Here is a 16,555-nt window from a genome sequence, read left to right as displayed (position 1 = left end):
GCTTTTGCCCAAAAAGTGGTTGTCTCTCACCATCAGTCATAAAAAAAGCATCAGGTGCTTAAAGACAGGGGGAATAAAGCCAGCCCTAAGTTAGTGCTGGGGCTCATGGATGCTGGTCTGTGGTACACTTGAAAATTGTGAAGTTCCCCATTGCACAAGGAAATAACTGCAACTGCTTTTGCCACTCACTCATTCCATGTCTTTGACAAATAGCTTGTGTTTTTCTCCAGCTGATGAAAAATCTAATTATGCTAGTTGTGAGACCTCCACTTATATAAAAAATAAACCACATTCATTATCATCCATTTGAATTTTCCTAATTGATCCTGCTTGTACTTGAGTAATTGAAACACCTTACTTAAGAAGCAGAAGCCTATCACGAGCTATCCCATCTTCAGGCAGTTGTAAATCGCTCCTAATGTGATGCTGTATATTTCTGACATAAGTGAGCACTTCCAAGTACTCTCCTAATTATCAGATTTAGGCGTCTTATGAATGTCATATTAATTATGGTGCAAAAATGAACTGTAGGCCAAAATCTGCAGATAATCAGAATATGTAATGCAGTGACAAAGTTAACATTAATGAGAAAGAAATGGTAATACAGACTTAATGTGAGAAAAGGGGGAAAGTGCCCACCTTCTGCAGCATGGCATTGAATGGTGCCTCTCATCGGCTTACTTCTTTCCCCTGTTGTTTATAAGTAGAAAATGGTCTTAGATGACTGAACTGGAAAGCTCCTTTGTTGATTTATAAGTTAGCTTAGTTTCTGTCTTTCAGTGCCCAACCTCCTGTTTCTCTTGTGGATATATGGATATAACTATGATAACATTAAGGATTTACAAAGATGTGATGAAAGAAGTCAAAATCTCTGGACTGACTTGGTCATCTTGGTTGCTGAGTGGATCCCATGCTTTTGATCACCAGCTGTTGACACACTTCTGTCCATGATGTCTGAAGTCCAAGGCCCTTTGCTAAGGTTCTAAGGAGTCAAGTCCAGTTGGAGGCCAGTCACTAGTGGCATCCCCCAGGGCTCGGTGCTGGGGCCGCTCCTCTTTAATATCTTCATCAATGATCTGGACGAGGGCATTGAGTGCACCCTCAGTAAGTTTGCAGATGACACCAAGCTATGCGCATGTGTCGATCTGCTCGAGGGTAGGAAAGCTCTGCAGGAGGATCTGGATAGGCTGCACCGATGGGCTGAGTTCAACTGCATGAAGTTCAACAAGGCCAAGTGCCGGGTCCTGCACCTGGGGCGCAATAACCCCAAGCAGAGCTACAGGCTGGGAGATGAGTGGTTGGAGAGCTGCCAGGCAGAGAAGGACCTGGGAGTGATGGTGGACAGTCGGCTGAATATGAGCCAGCAGTGTGCTCAGGTGGCCAAGAAGGCCAACAGCATCCTGGCTTGTATAAGAAACAGTGTGACCAGCAGGGCTAGGGAGGTGATCGTCCCCCTGTACTCGGCTCTGGTGAGGCTGCACCTTGAGTACTGTGTTCAGTGTTGGGCCCCTCGCTACAAGAAGGACATCGAGGTGCTTGAGCGGGTCCAGAGAAGGGCGACGAAGCTGGTGAGGGGCCTGGAGAACAAATCCTACGAGGAGCGGCTGAAGGAACTGGGCTTGTTCAGCCTAGAGAAGGGGAGGCTCAGGGGTGACCTTATTGCTCTCTACAGGTACATTAAAGGAGGCTGTAGAGAGGTGGGGGTTGGTCTGTTCTCCCACGTGCCTGGTGACAGGACGAGGGGGAATGGGCTTAAGTTGCGCCAGGGGAGTTTTAGGTTAGATGTTAGGAAGAACTTCTTTACTGAAAGGGTTGTGAGACATTGGAACAGGCTGCCCAGGGAAGTGGTGGAGTCACCATCCCTGGAAGTCTTTAAAAGACGTTTAGATGTAGAGCTTAGGGATATGGTTTAGTGGGGACTGTTAGTGTTAGGTCAGAGGTTGGACTCGATGATCTTGAGGTCTCTTCCAACCTAGAAATTCTGTGACTCTGTGAAGGTTGAGCTGAATGTCCTGCAATGGAAAATAGGGAAACAGATAAACATCATTCAAGTCAAGTGTCTGAAGGACAGAAACATAAGAAGACTGAGAAAAGGAAAAGCTTTAAGCTGGCAGAGAGGACAAACAATTAAAGTGACTACCAGCAAAGCCAATGATGAGGTCTATTGGCACATGGAGTAGTCTTTGCAGAGAGCCACTGCAGAAACACCCTTTGGATGGACAGTTAGTCTGGATAAACTAATGACCGGTGGTACAATTCTGTATCAGCAGAGGGGTGGTCTGAGGTAGCCAGTTGTCTCTGTCCTGTCATTAACGTCTCATTTGGACCTGTTAGGGTGAGGAAGAGGCCCCAGGTGCCTGGGGTTCTTCCTGGCAATGCCTCTGTCATCCCCTGGCTCACTCTAACAGGAGATCCAAAGCTGCTTCTCCAGTTTGTCCCAGCAGCTCTAAGCAAAAAAGAAAACAGCTTTGTTTTTAAACTATTGCACCATAAGCTGACATTTTGCCATCGTCAATCTCAGCCACCAAGGTGAGAGGGGCAAGGAAGGGCCTTGTGTCGTCTCCCTGTTTCAGCACTGCAATGATGCTCAGCACCTGAAGCTGTGTGGGGAGAGCTGGGGGGACCCTGGCAACTCTCCAGGCCTGGGCAGAGAGGAGCAGTGAGGCTCAGCTGGCCCACACGTCCCTCCCATGTAGTTTTCCATGTGGGGAGCTTGAGGTTCTCACCCTCCCACCCGGGAGGAGGTGGGATAGGAACTGCTCGTTCTTCCAGCAAGGGGAGGGTGAGATTCATTCAGGATGTGCCGGAGGAACACAGCAGCTATTGTTCTAATGGGATCAAAACTGCTAATGGTATAATGAGGCGGATTATTTTTAAAGTGAGCTTTGTGGTTTGAAAGCTGCCACATTTGACAGCTCAGGAAGGCACCTGCTGATGCATGAAAGGTAAAATGCAATGAGGCCACAGGAGCAGAGGGGTAACAGCAACAAGTTCATCATCTCCCTGGGAAACAGAAACTTCGTTCTCAGCTTCTAATTTCTTTTCTTTCTTGGTTTCACTGTTTTTTTGGGTAAGACTGGCAGAAGAGAACAACTTTGACAGCAGTGACAGTATGGTTTGGATATGCGATTATTTGATTTATAGAAGGTCTACATGAGCCCTGTTGGCTCATGTCCAAAAGGCAACCAAGCCATCAGCAGGTGCTCAAGGAGGGGATCTGGTGATCTTCTCCCAAAGCATTAACTTCCTTCATGTGACCCTGCTTTATGGCAAATGATTTAACCCAGTCAGCTGCTTGCTCTGCTAAAGGTTTGGTTGCATAAGACAAGTGCTAGGAAATGCACAGACCAACTGATGTACCACCACACAGACACAGTCACTCAAGGGATCGCATCCTGCATTTCTCTCTTCGTTAGGTTTCACATAGTCATTGTTTGCTCTTCATACTTGAAAAGTTATTAAAACCTCAGGCATATTTTAGCAACACCCACGTTACAATCAATAACTGGTCAACAGTGTCAAACATCGGATGAACACTCAGAGCAATCTCCACCAAAGGCAATGGAGAATAAATCCGTTTGGTGGCAGTCAGGGCCAGCACATGGTGCCTGGCCCGTCTCGACAGCTCCCCTTGTCTGAAACCATGTCTCATAAAACTGGGATGGGGAGGCCATCAGTGGTGAGCACTGCTTCAGAGCCAGCAGAAGACAGGATAGCTGCTGGTGGTGGCTCTGCACACAGGTGGGGCTGCAGCGCTGCCATCAACAAATGAAAGAGGCAGTTGCTAAAAGGCACAGAGGAAAGGTGGAATCTAATTACTGCAATGAGAAACTGGAAGTGCCAAGCCAAACGCTGTTTTGATAGCCTGAGAACATCATTACTGTCAGCGAGCCAGAGGTAGGATATTCCCAGCCTCTGAGGGTGTGAAGGATTTAGTGGAAGAAAGAAGTTCTCCAGTAAATAAAACACCTTTCCTACAGCTGTAGGTTGTTCTGGTCTGGAAAGTGTTTCTGACACTTTTAAATTGAAATGAATTTGTTTTGTGTAAGTGATTAAATGTGGCTGCCGTAGCACCACAGACCTGAACCAAGCTATGATTTAGTTGCACCAGACACTATTCGTATCTGAAATGACACAAAGTTTGTTCCAAAATGGCGAAAATCTAAATACAAAGCATACAAAGGAAGTAGTATTGCCTCTATTTCACCCACAGTAGAACGAGGCCCAGAGAAATTGCATGATTTGCCCACAAACAAACAGGAATTGTTGGAAAGCCACCTCTGCAGCCTGGAGCTGTCCTGAGACCCAGGCAATTTTCTGTAAGCAAGCTCTTAAAATAGATCACCGATGAACTTAGCAGATCTTTCTTGTTATTAGCAAGTGTTTAGTATTGGTCTGTTTGCTTAGCATTAAAATACCTGTAGTCATCTTCCTGATTTTAACTTTTGATGTCTATCAAGAATATAAGTATTATCCAAAGGGGTTATTATTCTGTACAAAAATGAGATTTTATGACATCATGGAAAAGATTTCAGCTGGTAGCCAGAGATAATGATATATAAAAACATGTTCCTTCAGCCCTGTTTTTTTATTGAATTTGACTTCTTTGCTTCTTCAGCTTCTTTGCTGACCTGTGCCTTGGCTGACTCAGGCCAGGCTCCTAATTAGTTATCTTCCTTAATCAATCTTTATCCAATATATTTCCTATGCCAAGTGAAGGGTTGTGTTTAGCAAGCTACCAGAGAGACCAAAATGATTTTCCTCCATTCATGGAAGAAGTCTTTTGAGCAAAAGAGCAGTGTGCTGGGATTAGCTGTCAAAGCTAAAGTAGCTTAAATGGGTTCCTCTAATTTTTCATAGACCAAATCCTTTAATAGAGCCAGGCAATAAAAGGAATTAAGAAGGAAGATGTAATGAACAGTTGCTATTCCAGGGAAACAAACTGATTGGGTCAAATTCAATGAATGTTTTCAGCTGGATATAAAGAAAAGGAAACAAGATCCTTAAGTATTTTGGCATTTTATTTCAAAATCACACTTCAGTTTACTATTTGCCTGCACTTTCAAAAGAAGTTAAACGTCCTCCTTAATATATATATATATACATATATATGCTTCTATCGTAAACACAAAAGTAAATGAACTGGAGGATATTTTGGCCTAGTTTTGCCAGAAAATATTTTGAAGCATTTGTATTGTACATCAAACCAGAGCAGCAGTGCCTGTGTGTTGGTAGGGTCACAGAGCATAATACGCGTTATTTGCACACCTCCACTTCTGGAGATGAGAACGCCCCAGTGCAGCTCCTGCAACTTGCCCAGAGCTGTCTGGGAATGCCCTGACCCATGTTGGATGGAGGTGCTCTGGGAACACACCCTTGGACTGCAGGTCCTGAGAGCAAGTGGGAGCCAGGGCTGCTCCTTAAAAATAAGAGAACAGGCAGCTTCAGCAAAGGAAAACATCCATAAAGAATGATGGAAAAAAGGAAAAAGAAAGGTGAGAAACAAACATATTGATCAATGCTTTGTTTGTTTGTTTGTTTTGTTTGTTTTTTTGTTTTGTTTTGTTTTTGTTTCTTGTCAGATGCAAAAAAGTCTTTTTTTTTTTTTTTTTTTTTTTTTTTTTTTTCCAGGGGTATATTTCACTCATTTAAAGGCTTTGCTTACTTGGAGAACTGACTGCTAATTTTAAATCTGAGGAGACATGCAGAAGTCTTACAAATGAGAGGCTGGATTATGTGGGCTGGAGACAGCTGTTTTTAAAACCTCTAACTGAAATTTAGGAGAGAATGATGAGTGCTTAATTCCAGCTCACGAGGTCTAAACAGCATTATTTGATTTAATGATAATTAAGATATTCAGTATAACTGCTCAAGAGTGGAAAAAAATAAACACATGTCAAGAGATAGAGACAAATTTGTATTTATGTTTGCCTACCAAGGACTTTAAAATCAACATTGCTGTCAGATCTATCTAAATAATTTAGCAATCCAAACGTTTTCCTGACATTGGATTTTCACCGTTCAGCTACACTTGGAAAATCGAACCTTTGGTGATATCTGCCTGGATTTTACCTGTGTTTTGCCAAGGGATTGCATCACCTGTGAAGAACAACGGTCCCCTGGCAGCTGCCCCTCTTCATTAGAAAAAAAAAAAAAAAATAATAGGAAGACTAGGACAGACCAACTATGCTTTCAAATTTGGGTAGGACATTTTAAGAATTTAGGGATATGTTCTCTTTGGGGATAGACTGAGGTTACTTGAGAGAAATCCCCTGACTGGGTGGGCTTTACACCCCAACAAAGTAGGTCCCTTCCAGCATCTGAGCAGAAGACACTGCAGGCACAGGAGGGTCACTGCTGTAAGGCTAGTTGCAGAGTATGGATTTCATTTTCCTCACCACATTACTGTGCTTTCTTGGTCCTGGCCGTCAAAGGACAACTGTGCATGGTCATCTCTTTCTCTGCCAGAGCTGCACGAGGTGATTTAGCACCATCTAGCCAGTCCCTTTGCTCAGACAATCATACCAAACCCTCACAGGCTCTGCAGGCTGTCAGCTGGCAATGAAGAGAAATACCCGAGGAGGAGAAGATGGAGATGCTCGTCTGCCATGCAGACCAACTCAGCTCCCAAACAGAGCACAAAGCCAGCTGTAAGGACAGCTTCAGCCTCCCATGATATCCTCCAGTCTGAAATCTTGCTTCCTGCAGCAGCCTGGGTGGGAGCCCAGAAAGTCTCCACATGCAGCTCTGCAGAGAAAAAGGACCTGTCTGAGAGTTGAGGCGGTTCCCCTAGAGCAGCTCCCATTCTGTTTTCCCCATCTGTGCTTTCTGTATTTCTCTCTGACTCATCCCTGGGGGGACAGACAGACATCAGGATGTCCCAGGCAGGTGCAGGGCACGACCCACCTTCAGCAAGCTCACTTTCACTAATGGGCTGCAGGCCATCACCGCAGGGAGGTGATACACAACCAGCTTAAAGCTTGTTAGGAAAACTGTTAAGAAATCTTACAAGTACCTTGCTTGTCTTAGAAACAGGAAGAAATGAAAAGCTCACAGAGAAACAATGGAGCTATTCACCCTGGAAGCGTTAGTGGTATTGCTAGTTTTACAGCACTGAATATGAAATCAATTTAAGTTGTTCAGCAATATTGATACATGTCAACAAAAAACCAGGATGAGCTTGTCGTTTTTTGCTCCTGTTCACCACAAGAAATGTAGAGAGTGGGTGTGGGAGAGTTGCTCTTATCCTGCGGTGATGGTTTTCTACTGATGGCTGAATGTAGAAGTCCAATTTGGTGGCTGGAACCGTGAGTCACTCAGCCCTGAGATTAGAGTACTGGCAAGCTTTTCATGGCATGGCCTCTACGAAGCTGGTAATTGTGTGAGAGGGGCAATTCTCCACTGACCTTTTAAAAATTAAATACGGAGCTGTATTAAAATCAAATGTTTAATGACAATACATTTTATTTGGATCACATAGATTATTATTATTTTTTCAACAGAAAATTGAAGTGAAACAATATATTTTGTTCACATTTCATTTTGACATATTTTGTGTATTAGGGGTTTAAAAATATATACTTTTGCCTCTTTCAAAGAAAATCTTCACAGTTTAAAATAGCAAATTCCAGAGATTCTTGGATTTTATGTTCATTTTTCTCAGCTTTCTGAATGTTTCTCAAGATTGCCCAGTTTTCCAGAATGTCAAAAGCATCTTCTCAGGGAGCAAATACCACTATCATTAGTACCCTCAGCTCCCGTATTCCTGGAGGGCACTCCGGTGCCACAGGCATATTCAGTGCTGCTGTACTAAAACGCATGCTCTGTGTTTCTTCCTCACCCACTGAGATTCAGGATGGTCCACACCACCTTTCCTGGGTCCTTCTGTCAGAGGCAAACAGAAACTGCACCGCCCCTACCCACATTTCTGTCCTCTACAGGCAATGATTTACTTTGGTTGGTGACTGCCAGAAAATACAGAATTAAAAGACTGTTTTCTACCTGTTCCTGAAATGGGAATAAAGTAGGCAGATACATCGTTGTCTGGAAAAACTAACAGTCATCTTAAGCTGTTCTCTCTTTCCCTTTCTTTTATAGAGCATTTATGAATTATGTTGTTTGCATTTATAATCATGGGGCCGAACAGATGGTGGGAGGCTTATTTCAGAACGATGTGTTCATTAAAATAACCTGCTCTGGTCTGCCAAGCGATGGTTAACTGTAATCCCCATTTGATATTGAAGAGAGTTATTTATTCTTTCTCTATAAGTCCATCTGAAAGAAATGGAGCTTTGAGATATGGGCCCTATATTGAGCATAAAGCTACAACAATGGTGCTGTAGATATTCCAGATGGGGAAGTATTGAAGAGTTTTGCAGCTGTGACAGAAAGAAAAGGGGATGGAAAGGGAAACCATAGACCAAGAGGGATTTTGTATCTAAGAAAAGTTTCAATTCTTTATTCAGTTTGGAAGCTCAATTCCACTAAAATTTGGCTACAGGCAGCTTCCATCTATGCCCAGACTCTCTATGGTCCTAGGTGAATGTTAAGTCCCATGAACATAAGGTTCAATGATGGCAGCTTTCATTATTAAAAATGGAAATATCTGCTCAGGCAAGATAGTCTTCACAGTTTATCACAGAGCAGAACTAAAGCCAGAAGGAATGGGAAAGTAGTGGGAAAGTTGTGTTCACTGAGAGTGAACATGAAATATTAGTGTTTTCCGGCTTGCTCAGTAAACATCTTTTCATGGGAGCTGTCTGGGAAGGTGTTAGAGAAGCAGCTCCTCTTTTGAGATGCCACCTGGTGGCAATCAACATCTCGGGTTGCTCATCAGGAATGGTGGGCACCCAGGGCAGTGCAAAAGCAGAGGACCTGCCGCAGCTGTGGTGCCTCCTGTGGACAGCACCACTCTCGTAGACTTTGCCCTGGGACCCCTGCAACCAAATCCTGTTACCAAGAAGTTTCCTGGAATCCTCAGGGAGTTTCCAGTTGTAAATGCAGGGGAAAAAAATATTTCAAAATATTTCATTTGGAGTGTTGGCAATCAACAACTTACAAAAGGAAAAAATGAAAGACAGAGACAGGCAGATAGGTGCTCCCTCATACTGAATTGCCAGGAATACAGTAGTTAAATCAGTCACCCTGGTAAAAGGCAGAGAAAGGCCTTGGATATGATATAGAGTCTGCTCTTTCTTTCTTTTTCTTTTTTCTTCTTTTTTTCCCCTCACCTTATAAGAAGTTGTAGACTTGATCCAGATCAGAAACAGGAAGAATATGCTAAGAAAACTTTTGGAGAATGGGAAAAGATGCTGCAGATACAGTGCTCATCAGCTCTTGGTAGAGTTCGTGCCCATACTTCATGGCCATTGTGTCGCCATCTGAGTCCTGAGCTATCCCGGCAGTGCTGACACCAGTTTAGGAGTACAACCCATATGCCTGCTTCTGTACCAGTGTTCCCCTCCCTGTGTCCCCTCTGCCTGGTGAGGACACGTCCTTCATCCTGCAGGGCAAAGGGCATGGGGAGCAGGCAGTCACCAGCTCCCAGAACCCACTGCCACCCCTGGTCCTGCTGCAAAACCTTACCTGAGTCCCCAGTAAACATCAGGACAACAGCAACCACCTTCTGCCAGCTCAGAAGTGGAAGCAATTAATCATGTAAAGAGATGTGCTGGGAAAGGACTGCTGAACAGAGAGCAGAGACAGCTGTGAACCTACAGCAGGTTTGTGTGGGCTCCCTCCATTAATCTGCCTCCAGCCCAGCTGAGAGCTTTGCCATGCTTGGACAGTTGTGGGCATTTATTTTTGTCGATATTTTTTTCTCCACTGTTATTATGGCTCACTAGGTAAAATTATTTCTCCTGGCCAAGGTTAAAGGGAGAGAGGCAAAAAGCTAAGCTAATTTGTTCACAGGCTTTGGAAAGTGCAGGAGATTCTGCCACACAAGTCCTTTAGCCCATCAATGAGAGAGCTCCAGCTAGGAAGGGCTGTCTTTTCTCCCTCATTATCAGTTTATTTGTTATTAATGAGCATCATCTACTGATGTGCTCCAGCCCTTGCAGTTCTGGTACATGTCCAGGCCCCATGATCTTTGCAGCACCCAGCAGGATGAACGACCTACAGGCCATAGGCACAGGGAGCCCAAGGAAGAATGGAGGTGGGTGCTCAGAGCAAGGATGATGGTGAAATGCAGGGGTCAGGCACAGCTCACAGAGAGATGTCCTGGGGCTCAAAGGGCTGAAGAACTGCACAGGGGCTTCTGCTGGCACAGAAGAGCCATGGGTAACCTGTGTAGGCAGCTTCACACCAGTGTTGCATGCATGAAGGGTAGGTAGGAGGCATTCCTGGCAGAGAGCAGATGCCTTCCTATTCCTGGCTGTTCCCCACTGTCCAAAGAACCCCAGGAACCGACCCCAGGCAGAACGAGGCTGTGCACTCTGACAGCAGGATGGTACACACACCTCAGGGTGCTGCTTTCCCCTCTCCTGGCTCATCCTGCACCCAAGGGCATGGATGCAATTTCTGGCCTGAGGCAGGAGCCCTGCCCCACATTGCATTACCTCTGAGACAGGCGTGATGCTGGGTGGCAGAGCAGGACTCGGTAGAGGTGGTGACTCTTGCATTACAGCTGGGAAAGCCAAAACCCAGCATTTGTTTGGCTTCTTTAATTAATGGTACAAGTTGGTGCAGGGGACAGACCTGCAAGCAACACAAGTGGGAAGGTTACAAAGCACTGCTGCATCCCGTTGGTATTTTCTCCCCAGCTTTTACTGGGTTCCCTGAATAACACTCGGGCTTCTTGTTCTGGTCACGGGCCTACAGAAAGTAAAACCTCATGGCTTCCCTCTGCTATACTGCAAGTTAACCCAACCAGTTAGCTAAAGAGCCCACTGGATTGTCAGAAACAGCAGGAGATGCAAATGCAATTCTCTCCAAATTGATCATCATCACAATTAAAGTACCATTTGCCAAGTGTGTGACTAGCCTGCAGCAGGGCCCCTTTTATGGGCTGTAACACCTTTTCATTCTTGGGCTCCACTGCTGGGTGGTGTTTAGGATCTGAGTGGAGCTGCAGGTGACAGTAGTGACATTGTGCCTCACCTCGGGGGAAGGCAGAGGGTGTAGGCAGTGTGAGATGCTGCTTGTACCTAAGCCTGGAAGCTGAACATGCCAGTGTGTACACATCCTGTAAAGGAACTCATTATAGGCAGGAGGCTGATCAACTAATTTACTGCAGATAATTTATTTAATGCATTTAAACCTTTTATTATATTTTTTTTCTCCTGCTTGCAGATTATGGCTTCCTCAGATGTATTCCTTGCTCTTACTCAAACCTAGTTGACAAATTTCTCTTGAAACATTGAGCCCACGCATGCAGGGGTTGAGTGTTGTTATCTCTTTGTGGTCAGTGATATAAATCCTGTGGTGTGAGGCTCTCAGCTGGGCAAGGCACACGTTGGGAGCTTGTGGAGGTCAGGCACAAGTGAGTTTCAGCTGCTGCTGTTCTTTCTCTTCAAAACTTGCTTTCCATTGATATCGATGCCTGAAAAATTGATTGTGTTTTCAGAGTGGATTAAGTAAGACACAGTGGTGTGAAAAAAAGCAGGGCTGCTCTAAACCTGTCCTGGATCAGACACTAAACCCATGGTATGTGGTAGGTTGCTTTAACCTTTTAGATGAAAGGAGAAATCACCATATGTCTGAACAAACCTGGTCCAATACAAACCCACCAGTAGAAGATTCCTTTTACGGTTTCCTGGAGATGCTGGTAAGATTTTGGTAGGAAATCATGCAGAGCAAGGCTATCACAGCTGCAGCGTAGCTTTCGCACCCTGCATAAAAATGCTCTTTCCTCCTCTCCTACCCATCCTCTTTCCCCACAGGGTAAACAGCTGGAGGTGTTGATCTAACTGCAGAGTCTTCAGGCAAACTGTGCCACGAGAGACGCTGGGACACCCTAATGACTTCTCTTTAGCTTAATGCATCTTTGTAACAAACGGCACCGCCTGCTAAATTGCTGAACTTGCACAACTGTTTTCTGACTCCTGCAGAAGAAGAAGAAAGGTTTGGCTCTTTGGATATCCTGTATGAAGTCAGCTTTCAGTGCCTGTCTGTCATGCTTCTGAGCAAGCTGTGAGTTGCTCCAAAACATGTCTGCCCTGTTCACAGAGCGAGGGGTCTCCTGGCTCTCATCATCTCCGTCACCACCGCTTACAGCAGGGATTTTGCCAGCCTCAAGGTCTGGTGGCCTGCCTTGCCCAGTGTGCTATGTCTGACTTGGTAGATGGAACAAAATCCTGTTAAGACTTGTATGCTTCATGGTCAGAGTTTCTATTCAGTGTTAGATGCAAAATGTCTTTTCCTGTTTCTTACATTGATTCTGTACCCTGTTTTGGAGAACCAGCACATTTTTGGAAAGCTTTAGGATCATTATGTAAAGTGATGAAGTGCTATGTAAAGATGTTTCAATGGATATATCTGCATATACAGTGACCTGTATTAAGTCAGCTAAACCTGACAGTGTTGAAAATATTAGAGGGCAAATTCCCCTGCGAATATTCACCAGGACAAATTTGGAGAGGCAGTGGATTTTATATCCCGACTTTCATTTTGAGTCCATGGCTGTCTACTGTAATGAGCAGATACATCACTTGTAGGATATCCAGACCATTTACTTCAGGCATCTCACCAGCATTTTAAGCACCTTGCTTTAGGAGCCTAACTCCCAAGTATACTCAATAGAGATTCGTGCAGTTTAATAATGCCAAGTAACTTGATATCATAGTATTCATTTTTGAATATGTATACAATAAGGAGTGCTGGACCTTTTTTTTTTTTTTTTTTTTTTTTTTCCTTAGTTCTTTGGTCTGGTTTCTTCCCATTACCAGCTACGCCTTAGAAACATGGAAACCAAGAGGTTCTTGTCTGAATCATGAAGATTATTTTTCCTGTCATGGGGCAAAGTGGGCCTTCACATTTGCTTAATGTGGTATCTGGATATTTGGAAGATATTGTAAGACATGATTCTAGGTTTTCAAGAACTCATTTTATGTAAGCCTGTCCTTCTAACTAGCACTGAGAAATCTTTATGTTTTTCCATTCCCAGGTACACTGTCTTACATAACGGACATCATCAGGAACAGGAGAAGCTTCCCATCCACAATGACCCAGAATCCCAAGAGTCCTGTTTCTAGTCACAGACCTAGAAGAGGAATGGCTCAGCTGGAGGAACAGCTTCTTTTTAGAGTACCCAAGGGATTCCCAGGCAGCAGGACTTTATGAAACCCTATTCATCTGCAATGTCACCATGCCTCCTGCACTGCCATTGTACAAACTCCCAGCCACAAGCACACAGATCCATGGGGACAAGGGAAGGCAACTGAGCAGAAGGGATCTCTGCATCCACAAGGCTGGTGGGACTACATGACTGTGGCATGGCCTTACTCCAGGTGGGAGAATATTTCTGTTGGTGTGAAGAAACACCACCAATACCAACCACCTGGTACAGGGACTCCTGGTACTCCTTTCCAGGGGCGGTCTCTATGAGCCACCTCTCTGTCCTCAGACAGCAAGATCTGAAAGAGCTCTGGCCTGAAGCCCCAACCTTATGTGAGACATCACTTGCTTTGTCTGCCTGCCTGCGACCGGATGCTGTCTGGATAAAAAACAGCACTTCATTTTCTTCGCCCAAACAGGAGGAAGTATTTCCCTTTCGATTATCGTTACTGGTGAAAGGGAGCTGCTGATTCACCCTGCCCTGCAGAGCTTTCTTTGTAAATGCTTTAACTGTGCTTCCTGGTCATGCTACCTGATGGGAGATTCACAGGGTGTACATAGTGCCTGACAAGCTGCAGTGGGACCTACAGAGACATTTCACAGCTAACAGCAGGTCCCATTTGCTGGAAGGCAGAGGCCACCCTCTGCTATTCAGAGGCCCATGGTTTGGAAGTGACCCCCCCAGCCCCAACAAGCTGCCAGCGCTGCCCTCACCTGAGCAAACTGTGGGCATTCTTACCAAGAAGAAAGGTTGATCAAGAGACAGACAGTCTGTGATAGATCACTAAGTGCCATCCTGAAAAATACACCATCCAAGAAACTTTTCTAGCTGTGTCAGGAAGACAGACTCCTACTCATGTTTTCCATCTTTATTTTTCTGTTTGTTTCTGTTCTCTTCCAGATGAGGCAAGAAGTTTCAAAACTTTAAAATATCACCATATGCACATCTGTTTGCTAAAATCTCAGTCCCAAAGCTGCTTCCTGCATGAAAATGTTGCTATGTTCCTTGTGAGCTACTTCCAGTTTTGCATATAAATACTAGGCAAGGCTGTAGACTTCACAACTTTGGAAAAATGAATTTTATGCAGTGGGAAATATGCAGGATCAAGACTACATGCCTCTATCTTATTTAGCTGAAGATCTAACCCAGAGATGCCACCCTGAGCCTAGAAGATAATATTGTACTTTGTTATATTGTGCAGTCCTGTACAGACATTTTTAATGTAAAAAGAAAAGGTGACATTATTTATTATTATTTTTTATCAGGAATGCGTGGGTTTTGTTCATTAAAAGCTTCTAGACCTGGGAGCTTAACATTATATATATTATTTAGTAATGTTTCTGTTGCTATGTGACAGGTATTTACTGTAAACAAACAAATCCTGCCTTGAACACAAATGTTGCTCAGTAGGAAAAAAAAATGTGCATGATGAGAATAACTGGCTGCTCCGCCGTGGTGTCAGACTTCTTCAAAATACTTTTTCCACACTAAATTGTCACCAATACTTTCACATCATTTTCCTTTGGGATTCAGAAGAACAGTGGGCAGAAAAGCCCTGGTTAGAGGAAGCCAGACACTCACTAACATAGAAAATCTCAGGCTCTTAGAAAAAGACTATGGATGTTTGTGGCCATTTTGATAGGGAGAGGAGAAGTTATTAGAAAAGAGATGCTGAGAACCAGTAGGTGCCACTTCCAGGGTCATTGTTAGGAACAGTTCTGCGGTGACCCGTTTTCACCGGGCTGTGTTTCCAAAAGAACTGTGTCAGTTCAACCCTATTGTTAACACTAAAACACCGATGGGTGAATAAGTAAGGCAGTCTTAAAAGTTTTGGAAAAAAATGCTTCCAAGGCAGCTTCAGCACTACGGTCTGCACCTTGGTGGAACTGTTCACACAAGCTCTGTCTGGATTTGGGTATGCAACACTGCAGAACAGGTTGCCTTGGCTTCACCCCAAATGCCAAATTTCTTAATCCTAGAGCAGCTTTTCTCTGTCCCCATTAAAAGGCATCGAATTATTGGTGGGAGGTTTCTCTGAACTATATGAAATCAACTGCATGGGGATGCAATAGCAATGGTGGCCTTTGTTTCTGTTGTTGTCCCTGAAGCATTGTTCTCTCCTATATTTTAGTGTGCTTTAGTAATATATTCTTCTTAATTTAAAATTAACTTCTCAACACTAAGTTTTATTCATTGGCAATGTTTAGAAGGCTCTGTCAACGGGAGCAGTAGCTCACTAGCCAGAATGGTCAACAGCTCTAACTTTAAATAAATAAATAAAAATTCAATTCTTAACACCATATTTGAATAAAGTACCAAACACCACTGTCCATGTTCTGTCACACCTCTGGCTAACAGCTGGTTGGACTCAGTAAACCTGTCATGAGCCACACAGCAGCTCCTGCTTAATAAGTCAATGATCTCAGCAATGCTCCTGTGAGCCCAGAAATGACTTTGTCCATCAACATTAACAGCATTTCTGTATTTCTACAGAAAAGAGGCGAAGAGGCTGTCTCATGGAAAGACCCAGTACTTTATGTCCTTCCTTTGCTAGAGGTACCTGCTCCTGCAGCCTCCAAGTTCATTTTCCCATTGGCCATTCTGGCTAGTGGTTTCAGAGCCTCTGCCTGTGCTGAATGATGTGTAATGCATTGGCTGGTTCTAAAAATAAAAAGGTCTTCTCTACAGATTGCAGTGAACTCTAGCTCATGCTCATTTCTTGTTGTTGTTGGTTGTTTTTTTTTCCCCCCACTCAAAACATAAGATGTTACCAGGTAATACTTCACACTCATCTTGCAATACAAACTACTAAAACAGCAACGGAGAACCTGGCCACATTCCTTTGAAAACACTGAAGAGCCCTTGAGTTATAATACCAGTTCCTAATGTTCATCTGCCAGAACAATCCTGCCTCTTGCACCTGCCCTCCTTTTCTTCACACTCTTGCTTAGACTGCTCCTGAACCATTTCTCCTTGGCCTGGGCTGTGCCCACCCCACCTCTCACACTCTTACACCATGAGATTTCACAGCTGCGGGTAAGACTCTCAAGACAGGCATTTGCAAATGGAATTGTTGATATTATTTTGTGTGGCTCTGTTTCTCTGAGTCTTCCAGTGAATTTGACTGAAAAGGGATCTTCCTTTCTTCACTTATCTTTTCCTTCTCTCTCCCACCATCTCCCACAGATTCATTCTACTAACTACGTATTTTATTTCCGTACATAGTTGTACTCATCAGCAAATTACCACACCACCACATTTCTAGTCTAGGAATATTTT

General features: G+C 44.1%; 1 protein-coding gene across 3 annotated transcripts in view; it reads left to right on the top strand.

The window, feature by feature from the left end:
• Positions 1-15,975, top strand: part of HTR4 (5-hydroxytryptamine receptor 4) — a 135,342-nt gene extending 119,367 nt beyond the window's left edge. Inside the window, exons 7-8 of one of the 3 annotated variants that reach the window (XR_003499460.3) lie at positions 11,883-12,063; positions 13,106-15,975. Coding sequence is in view for 2 of the 3 variants with exons in the window: in XM_027465094.3 (XP_027320895.1) it covers positions 13,106-13,193 (88 nt within the window). In the remaining variant the exon portion in view is untranslated. Of the gene's footprint in view, positions 1-11,882; positions 12,819-13,105 lie in introns of those variants that run through there. The other 2 variants (XM_027465094.3, XM_072044648.1) reach the window with 2 other exon arrangements.
• Positions 15,976-16,555: the final 580 nt, after the last annotated feature.

The sequence above is a fragment of the Anas platyrhynchos genome, chromosome 14 (assembly GCF_047663525.1).
Source record: "Anas platyrhynchos isolate ZD024472 breed Pekin duck chromosome 14, IASCAAS_PekinDuck_T2T, whole genome shotgun sequence".
In the NCBI taxonomy this organism is placed as follows: Eukaryota; Metazoa; Chordata; class Aves; order Anseriformes; family Anatidae; genus Anas; species Anas platyrhynchos.
Note: the sequence above shows the minus strand (reverse complement) of the source record. Positions and strands in the feature narration are given on the sequence as shown.